The sequence below is a fragment of the Sarcophilus harrisii genome, chromosome 3 (genome assembly GCF_902635505.1).
Source record: "Sarcophilus harrisii chromosome 3, mSarHar1.11, whole genome shotgun sequence".
Taxonomy (NCBI): Eukaryota; Metazoa; Chordata; class Mammalia; order Dasyuromorphia; family Dasyuridae; genus Sarcophilus; species Sarcophilus harrisii.
Genome location: NC_045428.1, coordinates 589,258,744 through 589,283,672, shown reverse-complemented (window position 1 = coordinate 589,283,672; position 24,929 = coordinate 589,258,744). Strand labels below are relative to the sequence as shown.

Genomic DNA, 24,929 nt, shown 5'->3' with positions numbered 1-24,929 from the left:
GGAGAGACTTACACGAACTGATGTTGAGTGAAATGAGCAGGACCAGGAGATCATTATTTACTTCAACAACAATACTATATGATGACCAGTTCTGATGGACCAGGCCATCCCCAGCAAGGAGATCAACCAAATCATTTCCAATGGAGCAGTAATGAACTGAACCAGCTATGCCCAGAAAAAGAACTCTGGGAGATGACTAAAAACCATTATTACATTGAATTCTCAGTCCCCATATTTATGCCCACCTGCATTTTTGATTTCCTTCACAAGCTAATTGTACAATATTTCAGAGTCTGATTCTTTTTGTGCAGCAAAATAACGTTTTGGTCATGTATACTTATTGTGTATCTAATTTATATTTTAATATATTTAACATCTACTGGTCATCCTGCCATCTGGGGGAGGGGGTGGGGGGTAAGAGGTGAAAAATTGGAACAAGAGGTTTGGCAATTGTTAATGCTGTAAAGTTACCCATGCATATAACCTGTAAGTAAAAGGCTATTTAAAAAAAAAAAAGAAAGAAAGAAAGAAAGAAAGAAATGACCAGCAGGACGATTTCAGAGCAGCCTGGAGAGACTTACAGGAACTGATGCTGAGTGAATGAGCAGAACCAGGAGATCATCATACATAACAATTCTGATGGACGTAGTTCTCTTCAGCAATGAGATGATTCAAACCAGTTCCAATGATCTTGTGATGAAGAGAGCCATCTACACATAGAGAGGGACTGTGGGAACTGAGTGTGGACCACAACATAGCACTCTCACTCTCTCTGTTGTTGTTTGCTCACATTTTATTTTTTCTCATTTTTTCCTTTTTGATTTGATTTTTCTTGTGTAGCAAGATAATTTTGTAATTATGAATACATATATTGGATTTAACATATACTTTAACATATTTAACATGTATGAAAATCTAGGGGAGGGGTGGGGGGAAGGAGGGGAAAATTTGGAATAAAAGGTTTTCCAAGGTCAATGTTTTGTAAATAAAAAAGCTTTAATAATAATAATAAAAAAGAAAGCCTTCCCTAACATCTCCTAAGCTCCAGCTTCCCTCAGTTAATTTTTGCTTCCTATTTATCCTGTATATATCTTATTTTGCATATATTTCTTTACATATTCTCTCCTCCATTAGATGAGCTCCCTGAAGGCAAGGACTGACGGGTACTTGAGAATAATAGTTGCTTAATAAATGTTTATTGATTGATTCAAAAATTTCAAAATATATTTATAATATTAATAGTATGGGAAAATATGAGATACTAAACAAATCTCTTCTACTATACAAGTATGTATGGTCTTGATGCCTAAACCAAAGAGAGTCAAAACAGAAAGCTAATTATAGGCAACTTCCTAATGAATATAGATGCAAAATTTGGAAGAAAACATTGACAGAGGCTTCAGTGACCAAATTGTGTTTCTACTGTAAGTACAGTATTTGTTCAATAGTAAGAAAATTTTAAATAATAGACCATATGAAGAACAAGAAAAAACAAATCATACTACTACAGCAATAGATGCAGAAAGAGCTTTTGATAAAATACAACACCCATTTCTGTTAAAAATACTAAAGGATATAGGAATAAATGGATTCTTTAATATGGTAAATAGCATCTTGCTGTCCCCAAGAGTTAATATTATATGTGATGAGAATAAACATGAGGCTTTTCTAGTAAGATCAGGGATAAAGTTTATTATCAACACTCTTACTTGGTACTGTATTAGAAATTTGAGCCCGGAGTCAGGTAATTTCATCTTCCTGAGTTCAAACCCAGCCTCAGATACTGACTAGCTGATGCTGGGTAACTCTCTTCCCCTTTTTGCCTCAGTTTTCTCATCTGTAAAATGAGCAGGAAAAAGAAATGGCAAACCATGCTAGTGTCCTTGGCAAGAAAATTCCCAAATGAGGTCATGAAGAGTTGGATACCACCGAATAACCTTGGTGTAATAATTATAGACTTATAATTTGGGAAAAGATACTGGCAAAACTGGAAGTTTGGCAGAAACCAGGCTTAGTTAGACCCATACGTCAAACCATGTATCAAGGTAATAATTTCAACACTAAATGGATTTATGTGTTAAAATAGAAAATGTCACATAAACAAATTGGGGGAGCAACGAGGAAAATTTGCTTTCAGATTTGGGGAAAGAGTTTATGATCAAATGTGGATGGAAAAAATTTTAAAATGAAGATAAAGAGATGAAACAAAATAAGATAAAAAGGGAAATTTTGATGACATAAAATGAAAGAATTTTTGCACAAACAAAATCAATTCAATTAAGATGAGAAGGGAAAGTTAATTGGGGGGAAATCTTTGCATAAAATGTATCTGATATCATTTCTAAGATATACAAGGAATTAATCTAAATCCATAAGAACAAGAGCTTTTCTCCCATAGATAAGTGGTCAAAGGATATGAAACTCAATTTTCAATGGGAAAAAAAATCCAGGTTATCAAAAAGAAAATTTTGTGGAAAAATAAATGCTCCAAATTAATAATTAAGAAATTTAACTTTGCAGTTCCAACCCACATCCTCATCAGATTGGCAAAGAGGGCAAATACTGAAGGAGCTTCAGGAAAACATGGACTCTTGATGCACTCTTGGTAGAGCTGTGAGCTCAGGCCGTGTGGATCCATCCCCCTAAAGTCACTAAATTGTACATGCTCCATACCCAGGATACTCCCCAAAGAAGTCAAAGGAAGAGAAGAACGCACACAAGCCTATCAATGGGAGCCACAGGAAATGACAAGACAGTTTCTGAGACAGGATTGTACAAGCTGATGGAGAATTAAATGGAAACATTACTTTACATCATGATAACAGCATCGGAGAGACTAAACCTCTGATAGACTGACCACCCTCGTGACAGGAAATTCAGGACTTGCAATTCGGAGACCTACTCTTTTGTTTTTCTTTTAGGCAATCTAGCTTACGTGCCGTGCTCAGGATCGCGTGATAAGTGTCTGCGGCTAGGTTGGATCTCGCGGCCTGGGGACTTCAGAACTAAGGCTTTATCTGCTGCACCATCCAGCTGCCGGCTAGACACACCCCTTTGTTCTGATTTTTTTTCCCATTAAGTGACTCATATGGCAACATGTTTAAAATAATTATGCATCCCTAACAGATAGCGAGCTTGGGGGAGGGGAGAGAGAAAAATCTTCGGAACTCAGAATCTCGCAAAAATGCCATGTTGGAGACTATTTTTATATGTACTTGGAAAAGCAAAATACTATTTTTAAAAGATGTACATTTTTGACACCGATTGCAGCACTTTGTTTTGCTTGAGTAGGAAAGTTTGCTACAAAAATTTTTTTTTTCCAATGCAAGGGAAGGGAGAAAAAAAAATGCTCGCTAAAAAAAATGCAAAAAATCACCAAAAAAACCAGCCCCAAAGCCACGGGCTCCAAGGAGCGGAAAGGTCCCCACTGGCCGAAGTCACACTCTCGGCCTCAGTTTCCTTTTTTGTGAAATGTAGGGTGGTCATTTTCCTTGGCCCGAAGGTAGGGACCCGGGTCAGCGGTGCACCCAGAAGGGGCACTTCCGGGCCCCCCGGGGTTAGGCCCTGCTGTGGCGTCCCGGGCACCCCTCCCCCCCCGCTCCAGCGCCCACGGCGCTCCCCGCCCGTTCGGACGCTTTTCCTCCTCGGTCCCACCTTCCCCCTCCCCGCCGTCTTCGCCCGCCTCCTGGCAGCGCGTCACATCCGGTGCCCGTGCCTCTCCCAAGATGGCGCCCTCCGGCCGGAAGTCGGGCTGGGTTTCTGCCTTCCCCAAGGTGGCGGCCGCGGTTCCGGGTCTCGCGAATTCTCGAGAGAGAAGCCGCCCCAGTCACCGCCGCCGCCGTCGCCGTCGCCGCCGCCTCGTCTGACGTCGCGTCCGCCGGAGCCAGAGCCGGAGCCGCGCCACCCGGGAGGGAGCGACGCCGAGCCGCCGGGGGTGAGGCCCGCGGCTGGAGGGGCCGGGCGTGTCGGGGCGGCGGGCGAGGCCCAGTGTGCTCGGCCAAGCGTGAAAATACGTGTGGCGGGGGCCTCGCGGGGGCGATTGGGCGAGGGGGAACCTAAGTGTGGCGGGGAGACCGCGCGGGGCGATTGTGCAAGCGTGAGTGTGTCAGGGGGAGGGGGAGTGTAAACATGAGTGTGTCAGGGAGACCGCGCGGGGGTGCTTGTGCAAGCGTGAGTGTGTCAGGGGGAGTGTGAACATGAGTGTGTCGGGGAGACCGCGCGGGGCGATTGTGCAAGCGTGAGTGTGTCAGGGGGAGTGTAAACATGAGTGTCAGGGAGACCGCGCGGGGGTGCTTGTGCAAGCGTGAGTGTGTCAGGGGAGGGGAGGTAAAACAGAGGTTCCAGGGAGACCGCGCGGGGGTGCTTGTGCAAGCGTGAGTGTGTCAGGGGGAGTGTGAACATGAGTGTCAGGGAGACCGCGCGGGGGTGCTTGTGCAAGCGTGAGTGTGTCAGGGGGAGTGTAAACATAAGTGTGTCAGGGGGGCCTGAGAGGGATGGGGGTGTGGGGACAAGTGTGTCGGGGGAGTGTAAGGAGAAGTGTATTATTCCCCAAGGACGAGTGTGTCAGGGGAGCCTGTTAGGATGAGATGGGGAGTGTGCCAGAGTAAGCTCAGGGTAAGAGCAAGTGGGTAAAGGGGCAGTTTACAGGTAAGTGTGTGCAGGGGAGTGTGCAAGGGGGATGGTGTCACAGCCTGTTGCCCTGGTGTGTGTGTGCGTGGGGGGTGCATATGAGGCAGGCGCTTACGAGGCAGGGTGCGGGTCCAGGAGAATCCCTGGGGTGACGGAAGGGAAGGGGAATGGGGGGTGGGGGTGCAGGCCCCCTACCCCCTCTTGGAGATGATACACTTGGCCATCCCCCAAGACCCTTGACCCGACTCTCCTAGTGTAGAGGACCCTCCCCCCTCCTTTTCGCTTTGACCAATCTCAGTTTGGGGCCTCCTTCTGGCCTCTGCTCCCCAAAAGGTTCCCCTCCCCCTTCTGGACAGCCTTTGCTGATTGGCCCAGTTGTCAACATCCCCTCCCCCATAGTTTGGGATTACTTTGTGTTTATTTTTGCTCCTATTGTGTCTGGCTGTTATTCTTTGTACTTGGAGCCCAGAATGGGGAGGGGGCGCCTTGGGCCTGGAGGAAGAGGGGTTGCATATGGGGGGGCAGGGAGGTCCTCAATGGTTCCTTTGTGTGTTTGGAGGCAGAAAATGGGGATTTGTGGGTAATGGGACACAGAAGGGGCATGAGGATTGGCTGAGGGCCCCCGGGGGGGGGGGGCAGGGCGGGATGAGGTCCTGGAGAGCTGAAGCTGCCACAGTTGGGGGAGTCCTTGGCCTTGACTCAGACCTTCCCCCTCCCAGTCTGACCTAAAGACCCAGAAGATGTCTGACAGTGATGACAGCAACTTCTCCGAGGAGGAGGAGGAGGACAGTGAGCGGAGCAGCGAGGAGGCGGAGGAGGTGGAGGTGAGGGTTGGGAAGGTGGGGGACCCCACCTTTGGAGCTGCTCACCGGCCCCCTCTGCTGGCTTCCCGAAGCTTTTGCTGCTCATCGTGGCCTCAGAGCATCCTGGGAAGGATCCCCTCCTGCACCTGCAGCCCCTTGGCCCAGGCCCGGGCCTGTGACTGGTGGAGGAAGGGGGGTCCCTCACAGTGCGGGGGAGGGGAGGGCCTTATCTAGAGAGGGGACTTTGGGGGCAGCTAGGTGGCGCAGTGGATAGAGCACCAGCCCTGAAGTCACAGGAAACCTGCTGACAGTTCCTAGTCCAGTCCCAGTCTTGAGACTTCATGGGTAACATTTGCTTCAAATGTGGTCTCAGACACTTAATACGTCCTGGCTGTGTGACTAACTCACTTAACCCCAATCGTCTCAGGGAAAAAAATTTAAATTAAAACAAAAACAGAGTTGGGGGGGCGGGGGGGGGGCTTTGTCTTAAGGGCCAGCTCCGGCTTCCCTCACCCTGAGACCCCGGGCCCTCTGAAGACCCTCCTAGCTCCAGGGTTCTATGTACGGACACCTTGGCCGCTGTTGTCCCGGGCCTAGGGGGTGGGGGGCCTGGATAATGCTTTTCTTCTGTCTCCCCAATCATCACCTCCATCCTTCTAGCAGGTAGAGGAGGAGCGACGGAGTGTGGCAGGCAGTGAAAAGGAGGAGGAGCCTGAGGAGGAGGAGGAAGAGGAAGAAGAGGAGGAGTATGATGAAGAGGAGGAGGAAGAAGATGATGACCGTCCCCCTAAAAAGCCAAGACATGGGGGTTTCATCCTGGATGAAGCTGGTGAGTTGAGGCATGGGCCCACACTGGTGAGCAGGCCTGAGCTCTGCGCTCGCTTTGGGTTCCTCCCACGTGCCTGGAAAATGTTGAATTTGGGGAGATGAGTTCCGTGGACACTGCCCAGAACCCAAATCACTCTGGCTTGTTTCTTTGTTCCTTTTGCTAAAGTTGATGCTCTGAACCTGTTGTCTGTGCACATGTTTTTATTTTTAGTTATTTACAAGTTATATGCATGGGTAATTTTACAGCATTTTGTTCCAATTTTTCCCCTCCTTCCCTCCACCCTCTCCCCCAGATGCCAGGTGGACCAATACATGTTAAAATATGTATTTAATTTATATAATATTAGTATACATGTCCAAAACAAAAAGAATCAGACTTTGAAATAGTGAACAATTAGCCTGTGAAGGAAATCAAAAATGTGCACGTATTTTTAAAAACATTTGATGACTTTTGTATTTCCATAGAATTGGTGGTTTTCTGTATTTTACACAAGTAGCAAGTAGTAGGTTTTCCCAGACTGCCCAGGGGTCCATGGCTCAGGAACGCGCGGCAGGACCCTTGTGCTCTCAGGGCCCAGGCTCAGGAGAAGACCTTCAGCCCCTTTTTTCCCCTGGTTCTCAGTGGGCTGGGTTTTCTGGGGGGTGGGATATAAAGCATCCCAATCTCAGTCCCCTTCCTTCTGGGACCTTTTCAGATGTGGATGATGAATATGAAGATGAAGACCAGTGGGAAGATGGAGCGGAGGACATTCTAGAGAAAGGTAAGTGGCAAAAAGAGGCCAGCTTCCTGTGTCCCCCAGCTCTGCTGGGCTGGGGGGGGGGTTTGGGGAGGCCCCTGGATTGGGGCTCAGCTGGGCAGGGTCTGGTAGGTGGGGTGGGGATCATGAGTTGGCCTCTACTTCCCTGGAGAGGGTCGAGGAAGAAGGGGAAGGAAAAGGGTAGAGGGGGGATCGGGAAGATGGAGCATCTGAGAGTCTAAGACAGGGCCCTTTCGGGGGAGGATGGCCCAAAAACCTCTCTCCCCTTGTTCTGCATCCCCTTCCTCTACCACCCTGCTTCTTTCTTTTGCTATTGTGACAGACAGCTCTTGTATCCATTTCTTTTAGGCACATGAATGGGGGGGGGGGGCTTAGGAGTGGGTATATTGGGGGACTTTGGGAGTACTGGAACCCTTTCCTCCTAGAAAGGGGTGTCATTTGGGGATTGGGGGTGGATCTTCCCTCTCTGGGTTTCTCTTCTCTTCCTGTGCCCTTTGGCCCACCCCAAGCTGCCCCCCAGCCCTTCCCCTTGTTTTCTTGTGCTGTGCGATTCATACATTTCGGCTTTCCCTGTGCCTCGCCTTCAATTTTGATTTTGTCCTTCCTATGTTCCTTTACCCATTTATTCCTGGTCCCTTCCCTGGCCTGATCCCATCCCACCTTGGTTGATTTTGCTGATATAATTTGGCTCATATTGTGTCTGCTCACGCCCTTCACCACCACCACCACCACCACCACCACCACCACCTCCACCACCACCTCCACCTCCTCCGAGTAGAAGAGATTGAAGGTAAGAGTCCGGGGTGTTTCACCCCCCCAACCCTTCCCCTTCCTCCTGCTGTCCCCTCTACAGCGTAGCCTCCTGATGGCAGGGGAGGGAGGAGGACCCTGGTCTGGGGCTCATCAGTACCAGGGAAAAGTCTGTCTGCAGTTTAGGACTCTGGGATGTTCGTGTGTATTTATTGAGGAGTGTGCATCAGGGACAACCACGGTCCAGCTAGCTAGCCTGTGGGTGTCTGCTTTAGGCACCCATGGGCTGGCCAGGTCAGGGCTGGCCAAGCTCAAGGCACTTCTTAGCCTTGATGACCATCCAGCTTTTCTCACCCCCTTACCCAACTTGGAGCTGCTGTGCTTTGGCCAACTCCTTCCCCCAGCTGAGCTCAGCAGTCATTTGCCAGGGATGCAGGTCATCCTGTTCTCCCATCCCCTGCCTTGCTCACTCGCTGCTGCGCCAGCGCGCCGAGCTTCTATCCCAATGGCTCTTGGTCTTCCTTGCAGCATCCAACATTGACAATGTCGTTCTGGACGAGGACCGCTCTGGGGCCCGGCGCCTTCAGAATCTCTGGAGGTAACTGGGGAGCATGGAGCAGGGCTTTAGCTTTTGGAGTCAGTCTCAGCTCTGCTGCCCTGGAGACCATGGCAGGTCTTTTCTGTAAAATGTAGCTGCTGACGGTTTCTAGTCCAGTCTCAATCCTGCGACTTCGTGGGTAACATTTGCTTTCCCATTACAGGGACCAGCGAGAGGAGGAACTGGGCGAGTATTACATGAAGAAATATGCTAAATCATCTGTGGGAGAAACGTAAGTTGGGGCAAGGCCCGGGGGCCAGGGAGGTGGGATGCCAGGGGGCTGGACTTGGGGTCTCTTGAGTTTGACTTCTTTTCTCTCCTCACAGTGTGTATGGAGGATCGGATGAACTCTCAGATGACATCACTCAACAGCAGCTGCTGCCTGGGGTCAAGTACGTAGGGTTGGAAGAAAGGCATGGTGGAAGGGATCTCGGGGACCAGGCTGGGAACTGATGGCCCTGAGAGACAAGCCAGGGCCCTGTTGGGCCAGGCCGAGGGCATGGAGGCAGAGACCTCTGGGATGCCGATTTGGGTCGTTGGCGGGAATGAGCTGGTTGTGAGAGGGTCAGGAAAGAGGGGTGGATTTGGGGCTGGGCCCATGGGGGAAAGGAGGAGAACTTTCTAGATGGGGAGGTGATGGAGGGAGCTCTCCTGTGAGGGGTGGGACCTCAGGAATAGCCCCCTTTCTCTTTCTTCAGGGACCCCAATTTGTGGACTGTGAAATGTAAGGTGAGTCTCCTGGCCTGGAGAATGGGATTGAGCCATGGGGGGCTGGCAGAGGCCCATTTATTTCTCGACCTTGTCTTACCTTGGATTGTCTTTCCTAGATTGGGGAGGAACGAGCCACGGCGATTGCCCTCATGAGAAAGTTCATTGCCTACCAGTTCACAGACACAGTAAGTAGTGGTTGATGGGAAGGGCCCGGGGGCGGGGGGAGGGGGTGATATTCCTGGTAGGGGATAGTCAGTAATGGAGGACGAGGTGGTCAGGGATCCTATTCCCTCTATCCCTCTCTATGGTACCCCAAGGTGGGGAATCTGGATTAGGGTACAGAGAGTAAGATTCTCCTTCTTCAAAAGAAGTTTCTGCTCCCAAAAGGTCCCCTGTGACTTTCCCCCAAGTTTGGGGTAATAGTGAACAGTTAGGCTTTGGTGGGGGAGGCCCCCCTGCTGCTGTGCTGGGGGAGGCCTTCAGGAGCTCTGGCACGCAGTGCCCTCCTGGATGCAGCCTGGGAGAACTCATTCTTCCCCCGTCTAACCAACGGGGCTGCCCGCTTTGCTTTCCTCCCATGGGGTGCTCAAGGAGCTTATTCAGATCTGGCTTTTCAGAGGACTGTACCTTTTCTGGAAGGCAGTTGTGTCTCCTGAGTGCCTACCCTGTGCCCAGGCTTCTAAGGCTGATGATTAACTAGATTGACTGATGATTTGGTGACAGAGCTGAAGGGGGCCTTGAGTAAATGCTGGATTGGGGGTGAGGGGTCAGTCCTTGGAGGGTCCCTTGGCCCAGGCAGGCAGGGATAGCCTCCCCCTGGACTGCTGTCTCACAGGAGGTGTTTCCTCTCACAGCCATTGCAGATCAAGTCAGTGGTGGCTCCAGAACATGTCAAGGGTTACATCTATGTGGAAGCCTATAAGCAGACGCACGTGAAGCAGGCCATCGAGGGGGTGGGCAACCTGCGCCTGGGCTACTGGAACCAGCAGATGGTGCCCATCAAGGAAATGACGGACGTGCTCAAGGTGGTCAAGGAGGTCACCAACCTCAAACCCAAGTCCTGGGTCCGCCTCAAGAGGGGCATCTACAAAGACGACATCGCCCAGGTACCGAGGCTGAGGGGAAGTGTCCCTGGGAGTGCCCCCTAAGCTGGCGCGGTCAGAAGACTCAGCCTGTGCCAGGGGTTGGGCCTGCAAGGTGGTGACCCTACATTTTGCTGGTGCATGGGGGGAGGGCAGACTGAAAAGTGCAAGGAAAGTGATCGTAGTCTGACCCAAGCTCTGCCATGAGGCGGTTTTCCTGGACTTGGATAAATTAAACATCTTTCCATCTCTCCTTTGGGTCTTGTAGCAAACTTATGGTGGGAGAAAATGTAGGAATAATGAGCCCATTGTACAGATTAGGGGCTCCCTGAAGTGACTTGCCCAGAATCATGTAGCCTTCACGTGTTGGATGCCAGAAATCCAGACTCCACCATGTCCCAGGCAGCTTGGAGGCAGCCCTGGGTGCCTCCTTGACGTGTCTCCCCCTCCTTCCAGGTGGATTACGTAGAGCCCAGCCAGAATACCATCTCCCTCAAGATGATTCCTCGCATTGACTATGATCGCATCAAAGCCCGAATGAGTCTGGTAGGGAGGCTGAGGCGGGCCTGGGGGGATTCAGCCCTGGGGTTCCCCTGCATTCAGAATTGGTGTTCATTGTCCCTGCCCTCTTACTACGTCCTCACAGAAAGACTGGTTTGCCAAGAGGAAGAAGTTCAAGAGACCCCCACAGCGATTGTTTGATGCTGAAAAAATACGGTAAAATTCATCCTCTGGGAACTGATTGTGGGCTACCCCTTGACCTCCTGCTTCTGCCCCCTCCTGCCAGCTTTGCAGATCCCCCTCCCCCCCCCAATAGGTCAGTTCAGCAATTTCTTCCCTCCCCTTGGCCTTTGTAAAGAGCAGAAGGTGTTTTAAGGGTGGCCGTCAGGATTCTAACTGCTGCGCCCCGCACCAGTCTGAGAACTTCCTTTGGCTCTTTGTGTGTCCCGGAGTCCTGGGCCAGTCCGGCCCCATTGGGGTCACCTTAGACTAAAGCAGGAGGGCAACTATTCTTCTGTAACAAGTCCTCCTGCACCCACTGGGAGGAGGAGGCCCATGACGGGGAAGGGGCGGCCTCCTTCGGCAGCCCATTTTAGGGAATGCTTCCTGACGTGGTCAGGCTGGCGTGTGGGTTCCTGAGGAGAGCAGAGATGAGGCTTAGGGTGAATCCCTCAAGAAGCTTCCCTCAGGCCGCCATGGCCTTGGAGGGAGGCTCTCCAGGCTGCTCCTTGGCGAGGGCTGCTGTGCTCCCCTGAGGAACTCTCGAGGGTTTCCCCTCATTTTCTGTCACTTTGTGGTCTTTCCTTTCTAGTTCCTTGGGAGGAGACGTGGCTTCTGATGGAGATTTTCTGATCTTTGAGGGGAACCGCTACAGTCGAAAAGGCTTCTTGTTCAAAAGCTTCGCGATGTCAGCAGTGGTGAGTGTCTGCCGGGGGGCTGCCAGGCTGCCTTGTGGCGTCATTCCTCTCAGGCTCTGGGCTCTCGGGGCCCAGTACGTTGTTGGGTTGCTTCTGGAGCTTGGGCCCATGAGTACTTGCATGTCCCCATCCTCATCCCATCGCCCAAGGCAGGGAAGGATTCTGAAGGCCAGGCCTTCTTCCTGGAGGACACACAAGAGGTTACGTTCTTGTGCGCTCTGGGCCCTTCTTCCTTTGGCTCCCCAGGGTGAGGATGCACTCGGCAGCTGGTGGCCCTCCTTGACCTACGCCTCCGTCCCTCTTCTTTCCTTAGATCACAGAGGGTGTGAAGCCCACGCTGTCAGAGCTGGAAAAGTTTGAGGACCAGCCAGAGGGAATTGACCTGGAGGTGGTGACTGAGAGCACAGGTAGGAACCTTGCCCTGGGGCCGTAGGAGACCTCCGCCCCCCTCTGCTGCCATCACACCCCTCCCTCTCTGCTCTAGGGAAGGAACGAGAGCACAACTTCCAGCCCGGGGACAACGTGGAGGTGTGCGAAGGTGAGCTGATCAACCTCCAGGGCAAGATCCTGAGTGTGGACGGTAACAAGATCACCATCATGCCCAAGCACGAGGACCTGAAGGTGGGCTGCTGGGCCGGGGAGGGGGGGCTCCCAGGGCAGGGAGCAGCGGTCCTCACGAGCCTTTGGCCAACTCTCCCAGGATATGCTCGAGTTCCCAGCCCAGGAGCTGCGGAAATACTTCAAGATGGGGGACCACGTGAAAGTGATTGCTGGGAGATTCGAGGGCGACACGGGCCTCATTGTGCGTGTTGAGGAGAACTTTGTGATCCTCTTCTCTGACCTCACCATGCACGAGGTAGGGGTGGTGGGGCATGGGGGGGGGGGGGGCAGGGTCTGGCAGGGGTGCCTTCTTCATCACCTTTGCCCTCCCTCGTTTCTCCTCACAGCTGAAAGTGCTTCCCAGGGACCTGCAGCTCTGTTCTGAGACGGCCTCAGGCGTGGATGTGGGGGGCCAGCACGAGTGGGGCGAGCTGGTGCAGCTGGATCCCCAGACCGTGGGAGTCATCGTTCGGCTGGAGCGGGAGACTTTCCAGGTAGGTGAGGGGAGGCCGAGGGGGGAGCCCCACCGTTCTCTGGGCACTCACCCTGCCCTCCGCCCCCTCTAGGTCCTAAACATGTATGGAAAAGTGGTGACGGTGCGGCACCAGGCAGTGACTCGCAAGAAGGACAACCGCTTCGCCGTGGCCTTGGACTCGGAGCAGAATAACATCCACGTCAAAGACATCGTGAAGGTCATCGACGGCCCCCATTCGGTAAGGATGGGGCCGGGCACCTGAGGGAAGTGGGGGCAGCCCAGGGCCATATTGACTCTGGCTGTCTTCTCAGGGCAGAGAAGGAGAGATCAGGCATCTGTTCCGGGGATTTGCATTTCTCCACTGCAAGAAGCTGGTGGAAAACGGTGGCATGTTCGTCTGCAAGACCCGCCACTTGGTGTTGGCAGGAGGCTCCAAGGTAGGGGGGCTGGAGACCATCTTGGAGGAGTAATCAGGGCGGCCCCCGTGCCATGGAGATTTTGAAAGTGGGGGAGGAGGACGGGGAAAGGCACCCCATCTCTTGCCCCCCGTCTTTCTCTCCTAGCCTAGAGATGTCACCAACTTCACCGTGGGGGGCTTTGCTCCGATGAGCCCTCGGATCAGCAGTCCTATGCACCCTAGTGCTGGAGGTGAGCAGGATGGGGGGCCAGGATGGATGGAAGCAGTGGAGCAGCGTGGGCCGAAGACAGACGGATCTCTGGTCCTCTCCTCTCCTAGGTCAGCGGGGAGGATTTGGCAGCGCCGGCGGTGGGGGGATGAGCCGTGGCCGTGGCCGGAGAGATAACGACCTGATAGGACAGACTGTGCGCATCTCTCAGGGGCCTTATAAAGGTGAGACTCAGTGAGAGTTGGGAGGCAGGGATCTTGGACGGCTCTTGAAGATGCAGAGCATGAATGGCCCCCATCCCTTCTGCTCCTTCCTTGCTCAGGCTACATTGGGGTGGTGAAGGACGCCACCGAGTCTACAGCCCGAGTAGAGCTTCACTCGACCTGCCAGACCATCTCTGTGGATCGCCAGCGGCTCACCACTGTGTCAGTAGGAGGGGGAGGGTCTGGGCCTGGGAAGAGTCCCTTATGCTCCCTGTCTGGAGTCCTGACCCCTTTGTCCATTAACTGTCCATCTCCTCTTCTCACGCCGCCTTCCTGTGTTTGCCCACAGTGGCTCCAGGCGTCCAGGGGGCATGACTTCCGCCTATGGACGGACCCCGATGTATGGCTCTCAGACACCCATGTATGTCCAAGGCTCCCGGACCCCCATGTACAGTTCACAGACCCCTCTGCATGATGGTGAGTCCCCTCATCCTGGGGCTGTCAGGAGGCCGGGAAAAGAAGGGGGGTGGACGTGTCAGCACGGTCGCCTGCCCTCAAGGCTGACTCGAGCATAGGGGGCTGGGGTGGGATCTGAAGGACTCTCTGCCCCCCCCGCCCCCCCCATGCAGGCAGCCGCACTCCGCATTACGGTTCCCAGACACCCCTTCACGATGGCAGCCGCACGCCAGCCCAGAGCGGTGCTTGGGACCCCAACAACCCCAACACGCCATCCAGGTAAGACCTGATCCCAGGCGGGGGGCTCTGGAGCTGCCGTGGGGACATGTGAGAGGGCAAAAACACTTCCCCTTACCAACTGTCCTTTCTTTTCTCCTCATGCAGGGCAGAGGAAGAGTATGAGTATGCCTTTGATGATGAGCCCACGCCATCCCCCCAGGCCTATGGTGGGACCCCCAACCCACAGACACCAGGCTATCCAGACCCCTCATCCCCACAGGTCAATGCGCAGTATAACCCCCAGACTCCTGGAACCCCCGCCATGTAAGTGAGCAGGGCCACCCACCCACCTTTCCCGCTTTACCCAGATATTCCCGACCTTCGGTTTTTTTGTCTTGGGGCCTCCCCCTCCTTGGTCCTTGTCCAGGCTTTTCTGCCTTTACTGTTGGCAGGACTCCCCCAGTGCTGCACAAATGTTTAACAACCCAGCTGAAAACCCAGGAGGGGAGATAACGGGACGTGGTCCCATGCTGGACCGCTGACTAAGCTGGGGCTTCCTTTCCGCCTCTCCCCAGGTACAACACAGACCAGTTCTCACCCTATGCAGCTCCCTCACCACAAGGCTCCTACCAGCCCAGCCCCCAGAGTTACCATCAGGTGGCACCGAGTCCTGCTGGCTACCAGAACACCCACTCACCGGCCAGCTACCACCCCACACCCTCGCCCATGGCGTACCAGGTGCTGACCAGAGAACAAGAGCTGGGGTGGAAGTGGGCTGAGATCCCTGAGGGACTTGGTGCACAGTAGGTACTTCACAAGCGTTTATTGAAGCAGACGATAGACCATAGCTGAACTAACTGGAGCATCCTCCTTTCCTTTCTTCCTCTAGGCTAGTCCTAGCCCTAGTCCAGTGGGCTACAGTCCGATGACCCCTGGGGCTCCATCCCCTGGTGGCTACAACCCTCACACACCAGGCTCTGGTATTGAGCAGAACTCCAGTGACTGGGTGACCACAGACATCCAGGTGAAGGTCCGAGACACCTACTTGGACAGCCAGGTGGTGGGACAGACGGGCGTCATCCGCAGCGTCACGGTAAGGAGGGGCCCGAGGCTGCTCGAGGGGGCGCCTATTTCTGGGGAGTAGCTGAAGGGGAGGTGGGCGGTGGGAGTGGGTTTCCTGAGGCTGGGACTCGGGTCTAGAGTGAGCCTGGCGGGGGACTGATTGTCGGATGCTATTTCCCCCCAGGGTGGCATGTGCTCCGTGTATTTGAAAGACAGTGAGAAGGTGGTCAGCATCTCTAGTGAACACCTGGAGCCCATCACTCCTACCAAGAGCAACAAGGTGAGGGCATCAGGGAGTCCTTTGCCTCCTTTCCCCACAAGGCAGCCCCTTCCCATGCACCCCAGGCCCAAATGGGATCTAGCTCCTTGTGCTTTTCTGCAGGTGAAGGTGATCTTGGGAGAGGACCGGGAAGCCACCGGCGACCTGCTGAGCATTGACGGGGAGGACGGGATCGTGCGCATGGACCTGGACGAGCAGCTCAAGATCCTCAATCTGCGCTTCCTGGGGAAGCTCCTGGAAGCCTAGGGGAGCCAGACGCCCCCCAACCAGCCGCCCTGGGAGACCTAGCCCGCCCTATTTTTGTTTGTCCCTTTTTGGAGAGTCTCTGCCTGCCTCCCACTGCCCAAGGCAGGGCCTGGAGCCTCCCAGGCAGCCCCCACCCAGCTGGCCCCGTCTGTGCTCTGAATAAAAATGGTTTGATCACTACTGTCCTCATGAGTCTGGAAGGGTTGGGGGAGGGGGAGGGGACAAGGAGCTGGGGAAGGTCCGGGGGGGGGGGGGGAGACCAGAAGATTGGGAGCCCCCTCCTCGGGATCTCTGCCCCTTCTCCGTGTGGTCGCTGTCCTGCCGCCTGTGCCCAAACGGGCCTCCGCGGGCACCTCTTAGTGGCCCAGATCGTGGGCCCAAGGGCGCCCTCCTGGCCTGTGGATCTCCCTTGATGTCCTTGTCCCTGTAAGTGGCTCCTCCCCCAAATCGGCCTCCTGCCTAAGGGGCGGCCCCAGAGCGCGCCTGCGCCCTCCTCTCCCGCCCCACGGCTTCGTCCGGGAGTCTCTTCTGCCTCTCCCTCAACTCGGGGGCTCCCCGGGGCCAAGGCCCCTCCCGGCCCCCAGCGCCGCCCTCGCTGCCCGGCCGCCTTCCCCGGACGCGCTACGTCGCCTCCCTCGCCCGGCCGCCCCGGCCGCCCCCGCCGGGCGGGGCCGGCCCGGGAGCTGCGGCCCAGGCGGGGGAAGGGCCCGATCCGTGCCCCGGCGCCCGGCAAACACGTGCGCGCGCGCGCTCGCTTCGGCCGCCCGAAGCTCTTTTGATCCTCTCTGGGTCCCGTCGCGACCAACTTCATGCTACCAGCACGCAGGTGTTTTAGGGGTGGGAGAAGGGAGCTCCGAAGTGGCGGAAGGGGGAGAAACGTAGAAGACGAGGGCCTCTCATTGGTGGAAGCGGAGGCCCTTCCCAAAGCCCATTGGCTGCTCTGGAAGGGGCGGGGAAAAGAGGAGTTGTGCCTCTTCATTGGTCAGAGTGCGGGCCCGCTCCGTGAGCTCATTGGTTGGTCCCCGTGAGGGCGGGTCGAACCGGGCGGGGCTTGGAGGCGGCGGCGGTAGCGTCCGAGCAAGATGGCGGCCTCGGTGGCGGCGGTGGCGCTGCCCTCACGCCTGCTGAGCGGGCACTGGCTGCGGCTGCGGTTGCGGCTGCGGCCCCAGCTCGGGCTCGTGCCCTGGCCCCGGTCCTTGTGCGCGCGGATGGTGACCGCGCCGCGCGGCCCAGGACAGGTGAGCACTGCGCGTGCGCGCGGGAAGCGGGCAGGGGGGCGCGAGGAGGGAGGGGGGGTGCGGCGCGAGCCAGGGTGGGTTCTAGGTTGGCCAGGTTCTAAGCCCAGTCCGCCCGCCCCCGCGCCCCCGCGTGGCTGGATCCCACGTGGAACCTAGGGCCTAGCTGCTGGCCCCGCCCCCAGGTGCCTATTGCCGGGATCCCCTGCGTCCTGACCCCCGGCTTCCCCTCCCCGAAATGTCCCTGGTGTCCTGGCCCCCAATGCCCCCCTCCCCCAGCTTTCCTGGTGTCCTGACCTCCAGCGTCCCCTCCCCCAATGTCCCTGGTGTCCTGACCCCCAGCGTCCCCTCCCCCAGCGTCCCTGGTGTCCTGGCCCCCCCAACCCCCTCCCCCCAATGGTCCCTGGTGTCCCGGACCCCCCGGCTTCCCCCCCCAATGTCCCTGGTTCCCACCCCCAGCCGTCCCCTCCCCAATGTCCCTGGTGTCCTGACCCCCAGCCCCCTCCCCATGTCTCCTAGGTCCCCTCTTGTAGCCTTCCTGGTGTCCTGACCCCCGTCCCCCCCCAATGTCCTGGTGTCCCCGGCCCCCCGGTTCCCCCTCCCCAACTTCCTGGTGTCCCTGGCCCCAATGCCCCCCTCCCCCAGCGTCCCTGGTGTCCTGGCCCCCAGCGTCCCCTCCCCCAATGTCCCTGGTGTCCTGACCCCCAGCTTCCCCTCCCCCATGTCTCCTAGGTCCCCTCTTGTAGCCTTCCTGGTGTCCTGACCCCCAGCTTCCCCTCCCCCAATGTCCCTGGCGACCCCCAGCGTCCCCCTCCCCCAGTGTCCCAATCTGTTTTCCCAAACCTTTCAGGGACTCGGCCCCCTGGGCCCCAGGCCTGTATCTGTGCCAGCGTGCGGGGCACAGCGTAACATTCTCTCTAAAACGCAGTGTTCTCTGTTTCGGTTTCCTCGGGGTCTCGGGGGCAGCTTCCTCTCAGTCAGTGACCACCACAAGGGCAGCCGGGGGTTAAGGCCCACACCCTTTGCTGCCTCCGGCCCGGCCGTTAGCTCGCGCCCCTTCCCTGCCCTCTGAATCTCTGGGACTGAATCCTGGCTCGGGCTTCTGGCCTAGATGCCCCCACTGAGCGCCCACCGAGCCTTCTACCCCTGGGAACCATCACTTGTTGTAGGGTTAAATCGACGCCAAACCGGATGTAACCACGGTCTCCTCGGTCCCTCTCGGGCCTTGGTTCGGGTCCTGGCCCGGCCTAAGTTAGATCCCTCCCGGCTCTGTCAGTCCCGCTGACCTCTCCCCTGGTGGGAACCCTTTGTTTCACAGTTCCTCGGGAGAGAAGGAGAGCGCCTTGGCTGGGGGTGGGGCAGCAGCATCCTGAGGCTGGAAGGCACCATAGGCAGCCTGGGCAAAGGCCTGGAGCCCCCGGGGGGGAGGTGGGAAGGGCTTGGGCCAGTCTGCTAAGTGTCCCCCTCAAGGCTGGGCGGCGTTGAGCCCTCCGGGGGTCCCGGATTGGCCTGGCTGCCATGCGCCTCCTTGGGCCAGGTGTGCACCCCCTTAGCCCTCCCGTTCCCTCCCGCAGAGACCCACAGAGGCCTCAGTTGCCTCATCTGTAAAAAGGGGGTAACTACAGCACTCCCTTCCTAGGGAATGAAGCTACACAGCAGGCATCTAATAAATGCTGACTCCTCCTTTATTCCTAATCGGGCACACTCAGGTCTTTGGCCCCCAGCCCCGTTGCGTTTCAGGCTGCCTTCAGGCCCGCCCCTTCCTGGGCGCCCGGCCGGGCTCTCCGCTGCCGGGGACGGGGCTTTGGGGCCATTCTGTTATTGAGGTGGTGGCTGTGGGGGCACGTCCTGCCCCAGGTCACATGGGACCCTCCCCCCCGGCTCTGCTGGGCCTGGGGGGAGGGGCACCTTCTCCCTGGTTCTCTGCTTTTACACGGGTGACCCCCGGCACCCCCGGGCCCTTCCCAGTTATCAGTGACCTCCTTGGCATATGTATGGGCCTGGCACCGGCAAAGGGGCAAAGGTCCCTTCAGGGTTTCGCTTCCTGGATTGGCGGCTGGGATTACTCCCCTGGGGTCTCAGGGACCCCGGGGTCCAGCTGGACTTGGGGTCAGGGACCGGAGCCCTGTCACCGGCCGCCGAGCCGGCTCTCGATGGGGGATTCCCGGCAGCTGCTCTTCCTGGTCCCTCAGGCCCGGCCCACCCTCCTTGGGCTGAACAGCAGGGCCGCAGGCAGGGGCCCCCGCTTACATGGGGCCGGGCTGGGGGCTTCCCTGCCCTTCTCCATCACCCCCGGCTCTTTGCCCACTGCCTCCCGCAGGCTTGCTCTGCCTGGCACACGGGGGCACCTACTAAATGCACCAGCCGGTCCCTTCGCCCCCCGCGCCAGGCTCCCCCGCTCTGTTTCTCCTCCAGAGCCATATCCAAGACTTGCCGTTGCCCACACACCGGAAGCAGCAGCAGCAGAAGCCGGGCCCCAGCTACGCCAAGAGGCTGGCCATCTGGGTGGCCGGGTTCCTCGGGGCCGGGGGGGCCATCAGCATCATTTATGTCTTCGGTGAGCAGTCGGCCCCAGGCCTGGGGTCAGGGGGAAGGGGGGGCCCGGGGAGGGGGGAAGAGAGGAGAGGGGAAGAGGGCCCAGGGAGGGGGAAGGGGGAGGAGGAGGGGCCCCGGGGAGGGGGCCACAGGCATCTCTTGACCCTCCCTCCTGTTTGTCCCAGGAAACAACTCGGTGGATGAGAACGGCAAAAAGGTAAGCGGGAGACACCGGCCGCTCCTCCCTCTGGCTTTGAAGTGCCCTCCGCCCATCTCCTCCTCCGGTCCCTTTGATGTCCTTCCCCCAGGGGGAGAAGGGGGGGCAGGAAGGGAGACAGAGCCCCAAGGGGGCCAGGACCCCGGGTCCCCTGATTCCTTCCTGGTGCTTGGGGGTCCTCCCCCAAGGCCCCCCTCCCCCGACGCTCTCTGTGTCTTCTCCTCAGATTCCGGATGAGTTTGACAATGGTGAGTGTCCATGGGGGTAGGAGCAGGGGAGGGGGTGGAAGCTGGGGGGACCAAATCCTCTGGATTCTGGTCCTTCCCCCTTCTTTCTTTGCTTCCACTGTCCAGAAGCCCCTCCCCCAGCCCATCTGGTAGCTCAGCCCCTCCCCTGAGTGTTGGGGGCAGCTGCAGGGCCTGGGGGGGGGGGGGGTAGACAAAGACCCCTTCCCATCTTCCTCGCCTCTGGCTGTCCTGTTGTTGGGGGGCCTCAGAAGGAGCAGATGGTCGAGGCAAGCCCGATGGGGGAGAGGGGAGGGGGGTTTGGGGGAGGGGCCGGCCACATGCCTTCTCTGTCTTTTCTCTAGCCCCCCTGGGGACTGAGGAATGTCTCCCTTATTGAGGACTCAGCCCCTCCTAGGCCCAGGTGCCTGACCCCCTCAGCCATCCAGTGTCCCCCATTCCATCCGCAGGTGTCGGCATGTCCTGATCTGCCCCTCCCCACCCCACCCCCCTCCAGGCCCAGCCCAGGGTGCTCTGGGCTCTCAAGGGGCATAGCTGGGGGGGAGGGGGACAGAGTGCGACTCCCACCAAGCCTTAGAGAGCGGGGTGCTTGGTTTGGGCTGATGTTCTTTCCTCACTGGGCTTGTTCCTCTGCTGGAGGGGGAGGGGGGTGCTGGTTCCTGGTCCGGGTCCCGGGCTTCCTGGGGCCTGGCAGGCGAGGGCCTTTCCCTTCTCCCCTCAGATCCCGTGCTGGTTCAGCAGCTCCGAAGGACGTACAAGTATTTTAAGGATTATCGACAGGTGGGAAGGTCCTCGCTCCTTTCCAGGCTCCCCTGCCCCAGCTCCTTCCTCTCCCTCCTCCCTCCCACCGGGCCCCCACAAGGCTTCCAGGAGCCTCAAAGGCAGGGACTCCCCCAGACTCCCTGCCCTCATGTCCTGTCCCACGTGCAGCCCCGAGATGCTCCCCCGGCCCCTCAAAGATGTCCCCCCCGACCTTCCTGTGACTCCCCCCAAACTTCCCGTGACTCCCCCTCCCACAGATGATCATTGAGCCTACTAGCCCCTGCCTCCTGCCGGACCCTCTTCGAGAGCCATATTACCAGCCTCCATACACGCTTGTTCTGGAGCTGACGGGGGTCCTGCTACACCCCGAGTGGTCGGTGCGTTGGGGGACCCAGAGTGGGCTCTCTGGGGCGGGTGGGCCTGAGAGTTTCTGTGGGAATTGGAGCTTTGGGGAGCCCTAGCATCCAGGCTTTGGGGGGATTTCCAGGTTTCCTGGAGTCACTGCTGCCCCCAGGAAGGGGGCGCTGCTTGGTGAGGGCCCCCCATGTGACTGGGGGACAGCCTCTGAGTCCCAAGAGCTCATCACAAATAGGGTCAGGGAGGGGGAAGTGGGGGTGAAGTTTCTGGCCAGAACAAATACTGAAGACCTGACCAGAAGTAGTCGATCAGTCTGCTGAGTGATAAGCATTTATTAGGTGCCTACTGTGTGCTGGGTGCTAAGTTTGTGTTAGTGCCAAAGAATTGACGCCATCGATAAAAGACCCGGGGGGATCTTGGGAGGGGCCCACCAGACAGGGGCCACAGTGCCCGAGATGAGGTGGGCAGCAGAGCCCCCTGGGGGTCTCGCGTCACCTGACAAGCCCCCTGCCTCCTGCAGTTGGCCACCGGTTGGCGGTTCAAGAAGCGTCCGGGCATCGAGACCCTGTTTCAGCAGCTGGCCCCACTGTACGAGATTGTGATCTTCACCTCCGAGACTGGCATGGTGAGGAGGGGGGCATGGGCGGGGGGAGGGGGCAGCCTGGTTTCTCAGGCCCCCCTGGTGCTAGGAGAGGGTTCCCCCTGGCCTCTGTGGGGTTGGGCAAGATAAGACACTGACCCCCGTGTTCCTTCCCAGACAGCATTTCCCCTCATTGACAGTGTGGACCCCCACGGCTTTATCTCCTACCGCCTCTTCCGGGACGCCACTCGCTACATGGATGGGCACCATATCAAGGTACCGCCGAGGGCTATGCTCGCACCAAGGGAGGGGAGGGAGGGCCCGGGCCCCCCAGGAAGGCAGAGGACGGCGATGGGGACTGCAGGGGGTGCCCAGAAGGTGGCTGGGAAATTTAGGGGGGAGTGCACACGGTGACGGATTCTCCAGCATGCTCTCCCGCCCCCACCCAGGACATCTCCTGCCTGAACAGAGACCCAGCCCGCGTGGTTGTGGTCGACTGTAAGAAGGAGGCTTTCCGGCTTCAGCCCAACAACGGCGTGGCCCTGCGGCCCTGGGACGGGAACTCTGACGACCGGACCCTGCTCGACCTCTCTGCCTTCCTCAAGAGTGAGCTGCCCCCTGCCCCTTTTCCCCCTTCTCCCCCTGCCTCCCCTGCCCTGTGGCTTTCTCCATCAGCTCTTGCCCTGAGCCCAGACACAGACCTTTGATCCCCCTAGAGGCAGCCGGGTTTAGTGGAAGGAGGGGGGAGTGAGACAGCCCGGGTTCGAATTCCGCGTTGCCTCAGTTCCCTCGTTTGCAGACTGAGGGTGTTGGCCTGGGGACCTGACCTCCCCCTCCCCCTCCCCTCAGCCATCGCTCTAAATGGTGTGGAGGACGTCCGGACGGTCCTAGAAAACTATGCCCTGGAGGACGACCCGCTGGAGGCCTTCAAGCAGCGGCAGTCTCGGTTGGAGCAGGTCTGGAGGGGGGAAGCCGGGAGGACTGGGGGGGGGGGGGGGAGGGGTGGGGCTTCTCTAGGGCCCGGGGGCCACCCTGTTCTCCCCACCCCAGGAGGAGCAGCAGCGCATGGCTGACCTGGCCAAGAGCACCAAACAGAGCCTTTTCTTTAGTTCTCTCACCAGCCGCCTCTGGCCCCGATCCAAGCAGCCCTGACCACCTCTGTCCTTGCCTCCCTGGCCCTGGGGGCCCCCTGCCCCTCCCCTGGGACACGTTCAGCCTGACAATAAAGTCTGTCCTGGAGCCACCTTGTCCGAAGGTTTCTCATTATTGGGGCGCAGGGGAAGGAGAGGAGATTATCGGGGGCTCCCTCAGGAGATATGAGGTCTGGGCCCAGCTCAGCCGTTTGCATGAATGACTGGGGTCGAGTTCCTTCTCTTCTCGGCCTCAGTTGCCCCTTTTCTGGCTGGCTCTTCTCTGCCCTGAAGGTCCTTCCCCGCTCAGAGATGCCCCAATTCTGTTGGTCAAAGGTTTCTGACCCTGTATGTGCCTTGTACCCCTTGGGCAGGCTCTGGGTGGGCCCCACAGGGCAGCTGAGAGGAGCAGGGTCCCGGAGTGCCAGGGGTGCCCCAGCTAACCCTGGAGATGTCGGCTGTCACGCCCTGAGAAAGGAATTGAAGGAATAAGCTTGGACCATGAGGGGTTCCCATTGCTTCCCAGGGGTTTACAGCTTCAGCCCAGTAGGACCCCAGAGAAACCCCCCAAGGTCATCTGGTGTGCTCCTCTTACAGCCCCAGCCCGGGGGGAGAAAATGCCTAAATAACTGCAAAATCTAGGAATTCCCTGAAAATTAGCCTTTGAAAGCTTATCCAGAACTCACGTAACCCCCAACAGAAATGGGGAGAGACCGTTGGGGAGATGATCAGGGCCTGCGGATAGAACAGGTTCTTCGTGTGGGAAGTTGGTTTCGATCCAGCTTTAGAAACTCCCTAATGTGTCCCTTCTGCCTCAGTTTCCTCAGTTACAAAATGCAGATAATAACAGTATCTGCCTCCTAAGGTGATTCAGGAGCAAGATTATATTTGTAAAGCACTCACCTGGCACACAGTAGGTGCTTCATTTGTTTCCCTTTGTGGCAGCTAAGGTCCGTACACTTGCCATCGTACCTGTCTGGGAAAGGGCTACTTTGTAGTAGGAAACAATTGTAAGGAGTGTGTGGAGGAGCAAATGGTCAGAAAGCTCCAGGGGAGCAATGAAGGGCGCTTGGGACTTCTAGATTTCAGACCTAAAGGGCAGCAATCGTCGGCACTATTTAGTCCTGGTTGGAGGGAAAGTGGTTTCACAGAACACTTTAGACCCAGACACAATCAAAAATCACCCATCAGTGATTCACCCCAAAATAGCCGTCACTGGGGAGCGAGGACTTCCCGTTTCACAAGAACTGCTGAGTAAATTGGGGCTCGATTTGGGAAGAATTAGACCAATATTTCATGTGTGTCACAATAAAGACCAAATGTGCAACTTTCATGTAAAAGGCAAGAAAATAGAAAGTGAAAGGAGCTGCCTTTCAAGTCTGCGGTTTGGGGGAGAATTCATAATTAAAGAAGGGATTGAGGCAGTCACCAAAGTCAAAGTAGGCAATTTGGTCACCTAAAGGAGAGATTTGTATGAACAAAATCAGTGCTTTCAAATTGCTTAACCTCTAGTTCTCAGTTTACTCACCTGTAGAATGGGAGAAGGTGGGGCTAGGTGGTCTATATGTGCTTCCTTCCAACTTTTTCTCTGATCTTGTAAAGAAAAGAACTTCAATGGGGGAGGAGAGAAAAACTATCAATTATCTCTGCTAAAGATCTACTATCTTTTTAATTTATTTTTTTATTAAAGTTATTTTCAAAACATGCACAGATAATTTTTCAATAATTGTATAGCCTTGTATTCCAAATATTCCCCTCCTTCCCCCAACCCCTCCCCAGATGGCAAGTCATCCAGTATATGTTACACATGTTAAAATATATGTGAAATTCAATGTGTGTAAACCTATTTGTACAGTTATCTTGCTGCACGAGAAAGATCAGATCAAAAAAGAAAGGGAATAAGAAAACAAAAGGAAAGTAAACAACAAAAAGAGTGAGAATGCTATGTTGAGATCCACACTCAGTCCCCGCAGTTCTCTCTCTGGACTTCATCACAAGATCATTGGAACTGGCCTGGATCTCATTGTTGGAAAGAGCCACATCCATCAGAATTGTATTGTATAATCTTATCACATCGTATAAACTGTGTACCATAATCTAGTTCTGCTCCTTTCACTCAGCATC

At 56.3% G+C, this 24,929-nt stretch overlaps 2 protein-coding genes across 5 annotated transcripts; both read left to right on the top strand.

Annotated features, from left to right (window-relative positions):
- Positions 1 to 3,745: 3,745 nt before the first annotated feature.
- SUPT5H (SPT5 homolog, DSIF elongation factor subunit) lies at positions 3,746 to 15,922 on the top strand. Of its 4 annotated transcripts, none has more exons than XM_031963116.1 (30): positions 3,746 to 3,934; positions 5,349 to 5,453; positions 6,096 to 6,261; positions 6,956 to 7,021; positions 7,797 to 7,808; positions 8,297 to 8,366; positions 8,530 to 8,598; positions 8,693 to 8,758; positions 9,065 to 9,095; positions 9,194 to 9,262; positions 9,932 to 10,183; positions 10,616 to 10,705; positions 10,806 to 10,876; positions 11,472 to 11,577; positions 11,891 to 11,984; positions 12,062 to 12,198; positions 12,278 to 12,433; positions 12,525 to 12,671; positions 12,744 to 12,890; positions 12,964 to 13,089; positions 13,216 to 13,300; positions 13,389 to 13,502; positions 13,601 to 13,703; positions 13,831 to 13,958; positions 14,111 to 14,216; positions 14,322 to 14,480; positions 14,732 to 14,894; positions 15,046 to 15,249; positions 15,403 to 15,498; positions 15,601 to 15,922. In XM_031963116.1, the coding sequence occupies exons 2-30, from the start codon at positions 5,370 to 5,372 to the stop codon at positions 15,742 to 15,744; spliced, it is 3,261 nt and encodes a 1,086-aa protein (XP_031818976.1). In that variant the 5' UTR covers positions 3,746 to 3,934; positions 5,349 to 5,369; the 3' UTR covers positions 15,745 to 15,922. The 4 variants fall into 4 exon arrangements, with proteins under 4 accessions (XP_031818976.1, XP_031818975.1, XP_031818978.1 ...); XM_031963115.1 differs by having other exon boundaries at positions 6,093 to 6,261; XM_031963118.1 differs by lacking the exon at positions 7,797 to 7,808.
- A 545-nt stretch (positions 15,923 to 16,467) lies between these two features.
- On the top strand, positions 16,468 to 22,918 carry TIMM50 (translocase of inner mitochondrial membrane 50). The gene is made up of 11 exons (XM_031963114.1): positions 16,468 to 16,982; positions 19,395 to 19,536; positions 19,700 to 19,731; positions 19,958 to 19,979; positions 20,698 to 20,756; positions 20,996 to 21,115; positions 21,616 to 21,720; positions 21,853 to 21,951; positions 22,125 to 22,281; positions 22,525 to 22,631; positions 22,726 to 22,918. The coding sequence occupies exons 1-11, from the start codon at positions 16,827 to 16,829 to the stop codon at positions 22,825 to 22,827; spliced, it is 1,101 nt and encodes a 366-aa protein (XP_031818974.1). The 5' UTR covers positions 16,468 to 16,826; the 3' UTR covers positions 22,828 to 22,918.
- Positions 22,919 to 24,929: the final 2,011 nt, after the last annotated feature.

Coding starts and splice junctions, on each gene's coding strand:
- SUPT5H (XM_031963115.1), top strand. CDS start 5,370: ATGTCTGACAGTGATGACAGCAACTTCTCCGAGGAGGAGGAGGAGGAC. Junction 8,367..8,529: donor CGCCTTCAGAATCTCTGGAG/GTAACTGGGGAG, acceptor TTCCCATTACAG/GGACCAGCGAGAGGAGGAAC. Junction 8,759..9,064: donor CAGCTGCTGCCTGGGGTCAA/GTACGTAGGGTT, acceptor CTCTTTCTTCAG/GGACCCCAATTTGTGGACTG.
- TIMM50 (XM_031963114.1), top strand. CDS start 16,827: ATGGCGGCCTCGGTGGCGGCGGTGGCGCTGCCCTCACGCCTGCTGAGC. Junction 21,721..21,852: donor TCACCTCCGAGACTGGCATG/GTGAGGAGGGGG, acceptor GTTCCTTCCCAG/ACAGCATTTCCCCTCATTGA. Junction 22,632..22,725: donor GGCAGTCTCGGTTGGAGCAG/GTCTGGAGGGGG, acceptor TCCCCACCCCAG/GAGGAGCAGCAGCGCATGGC.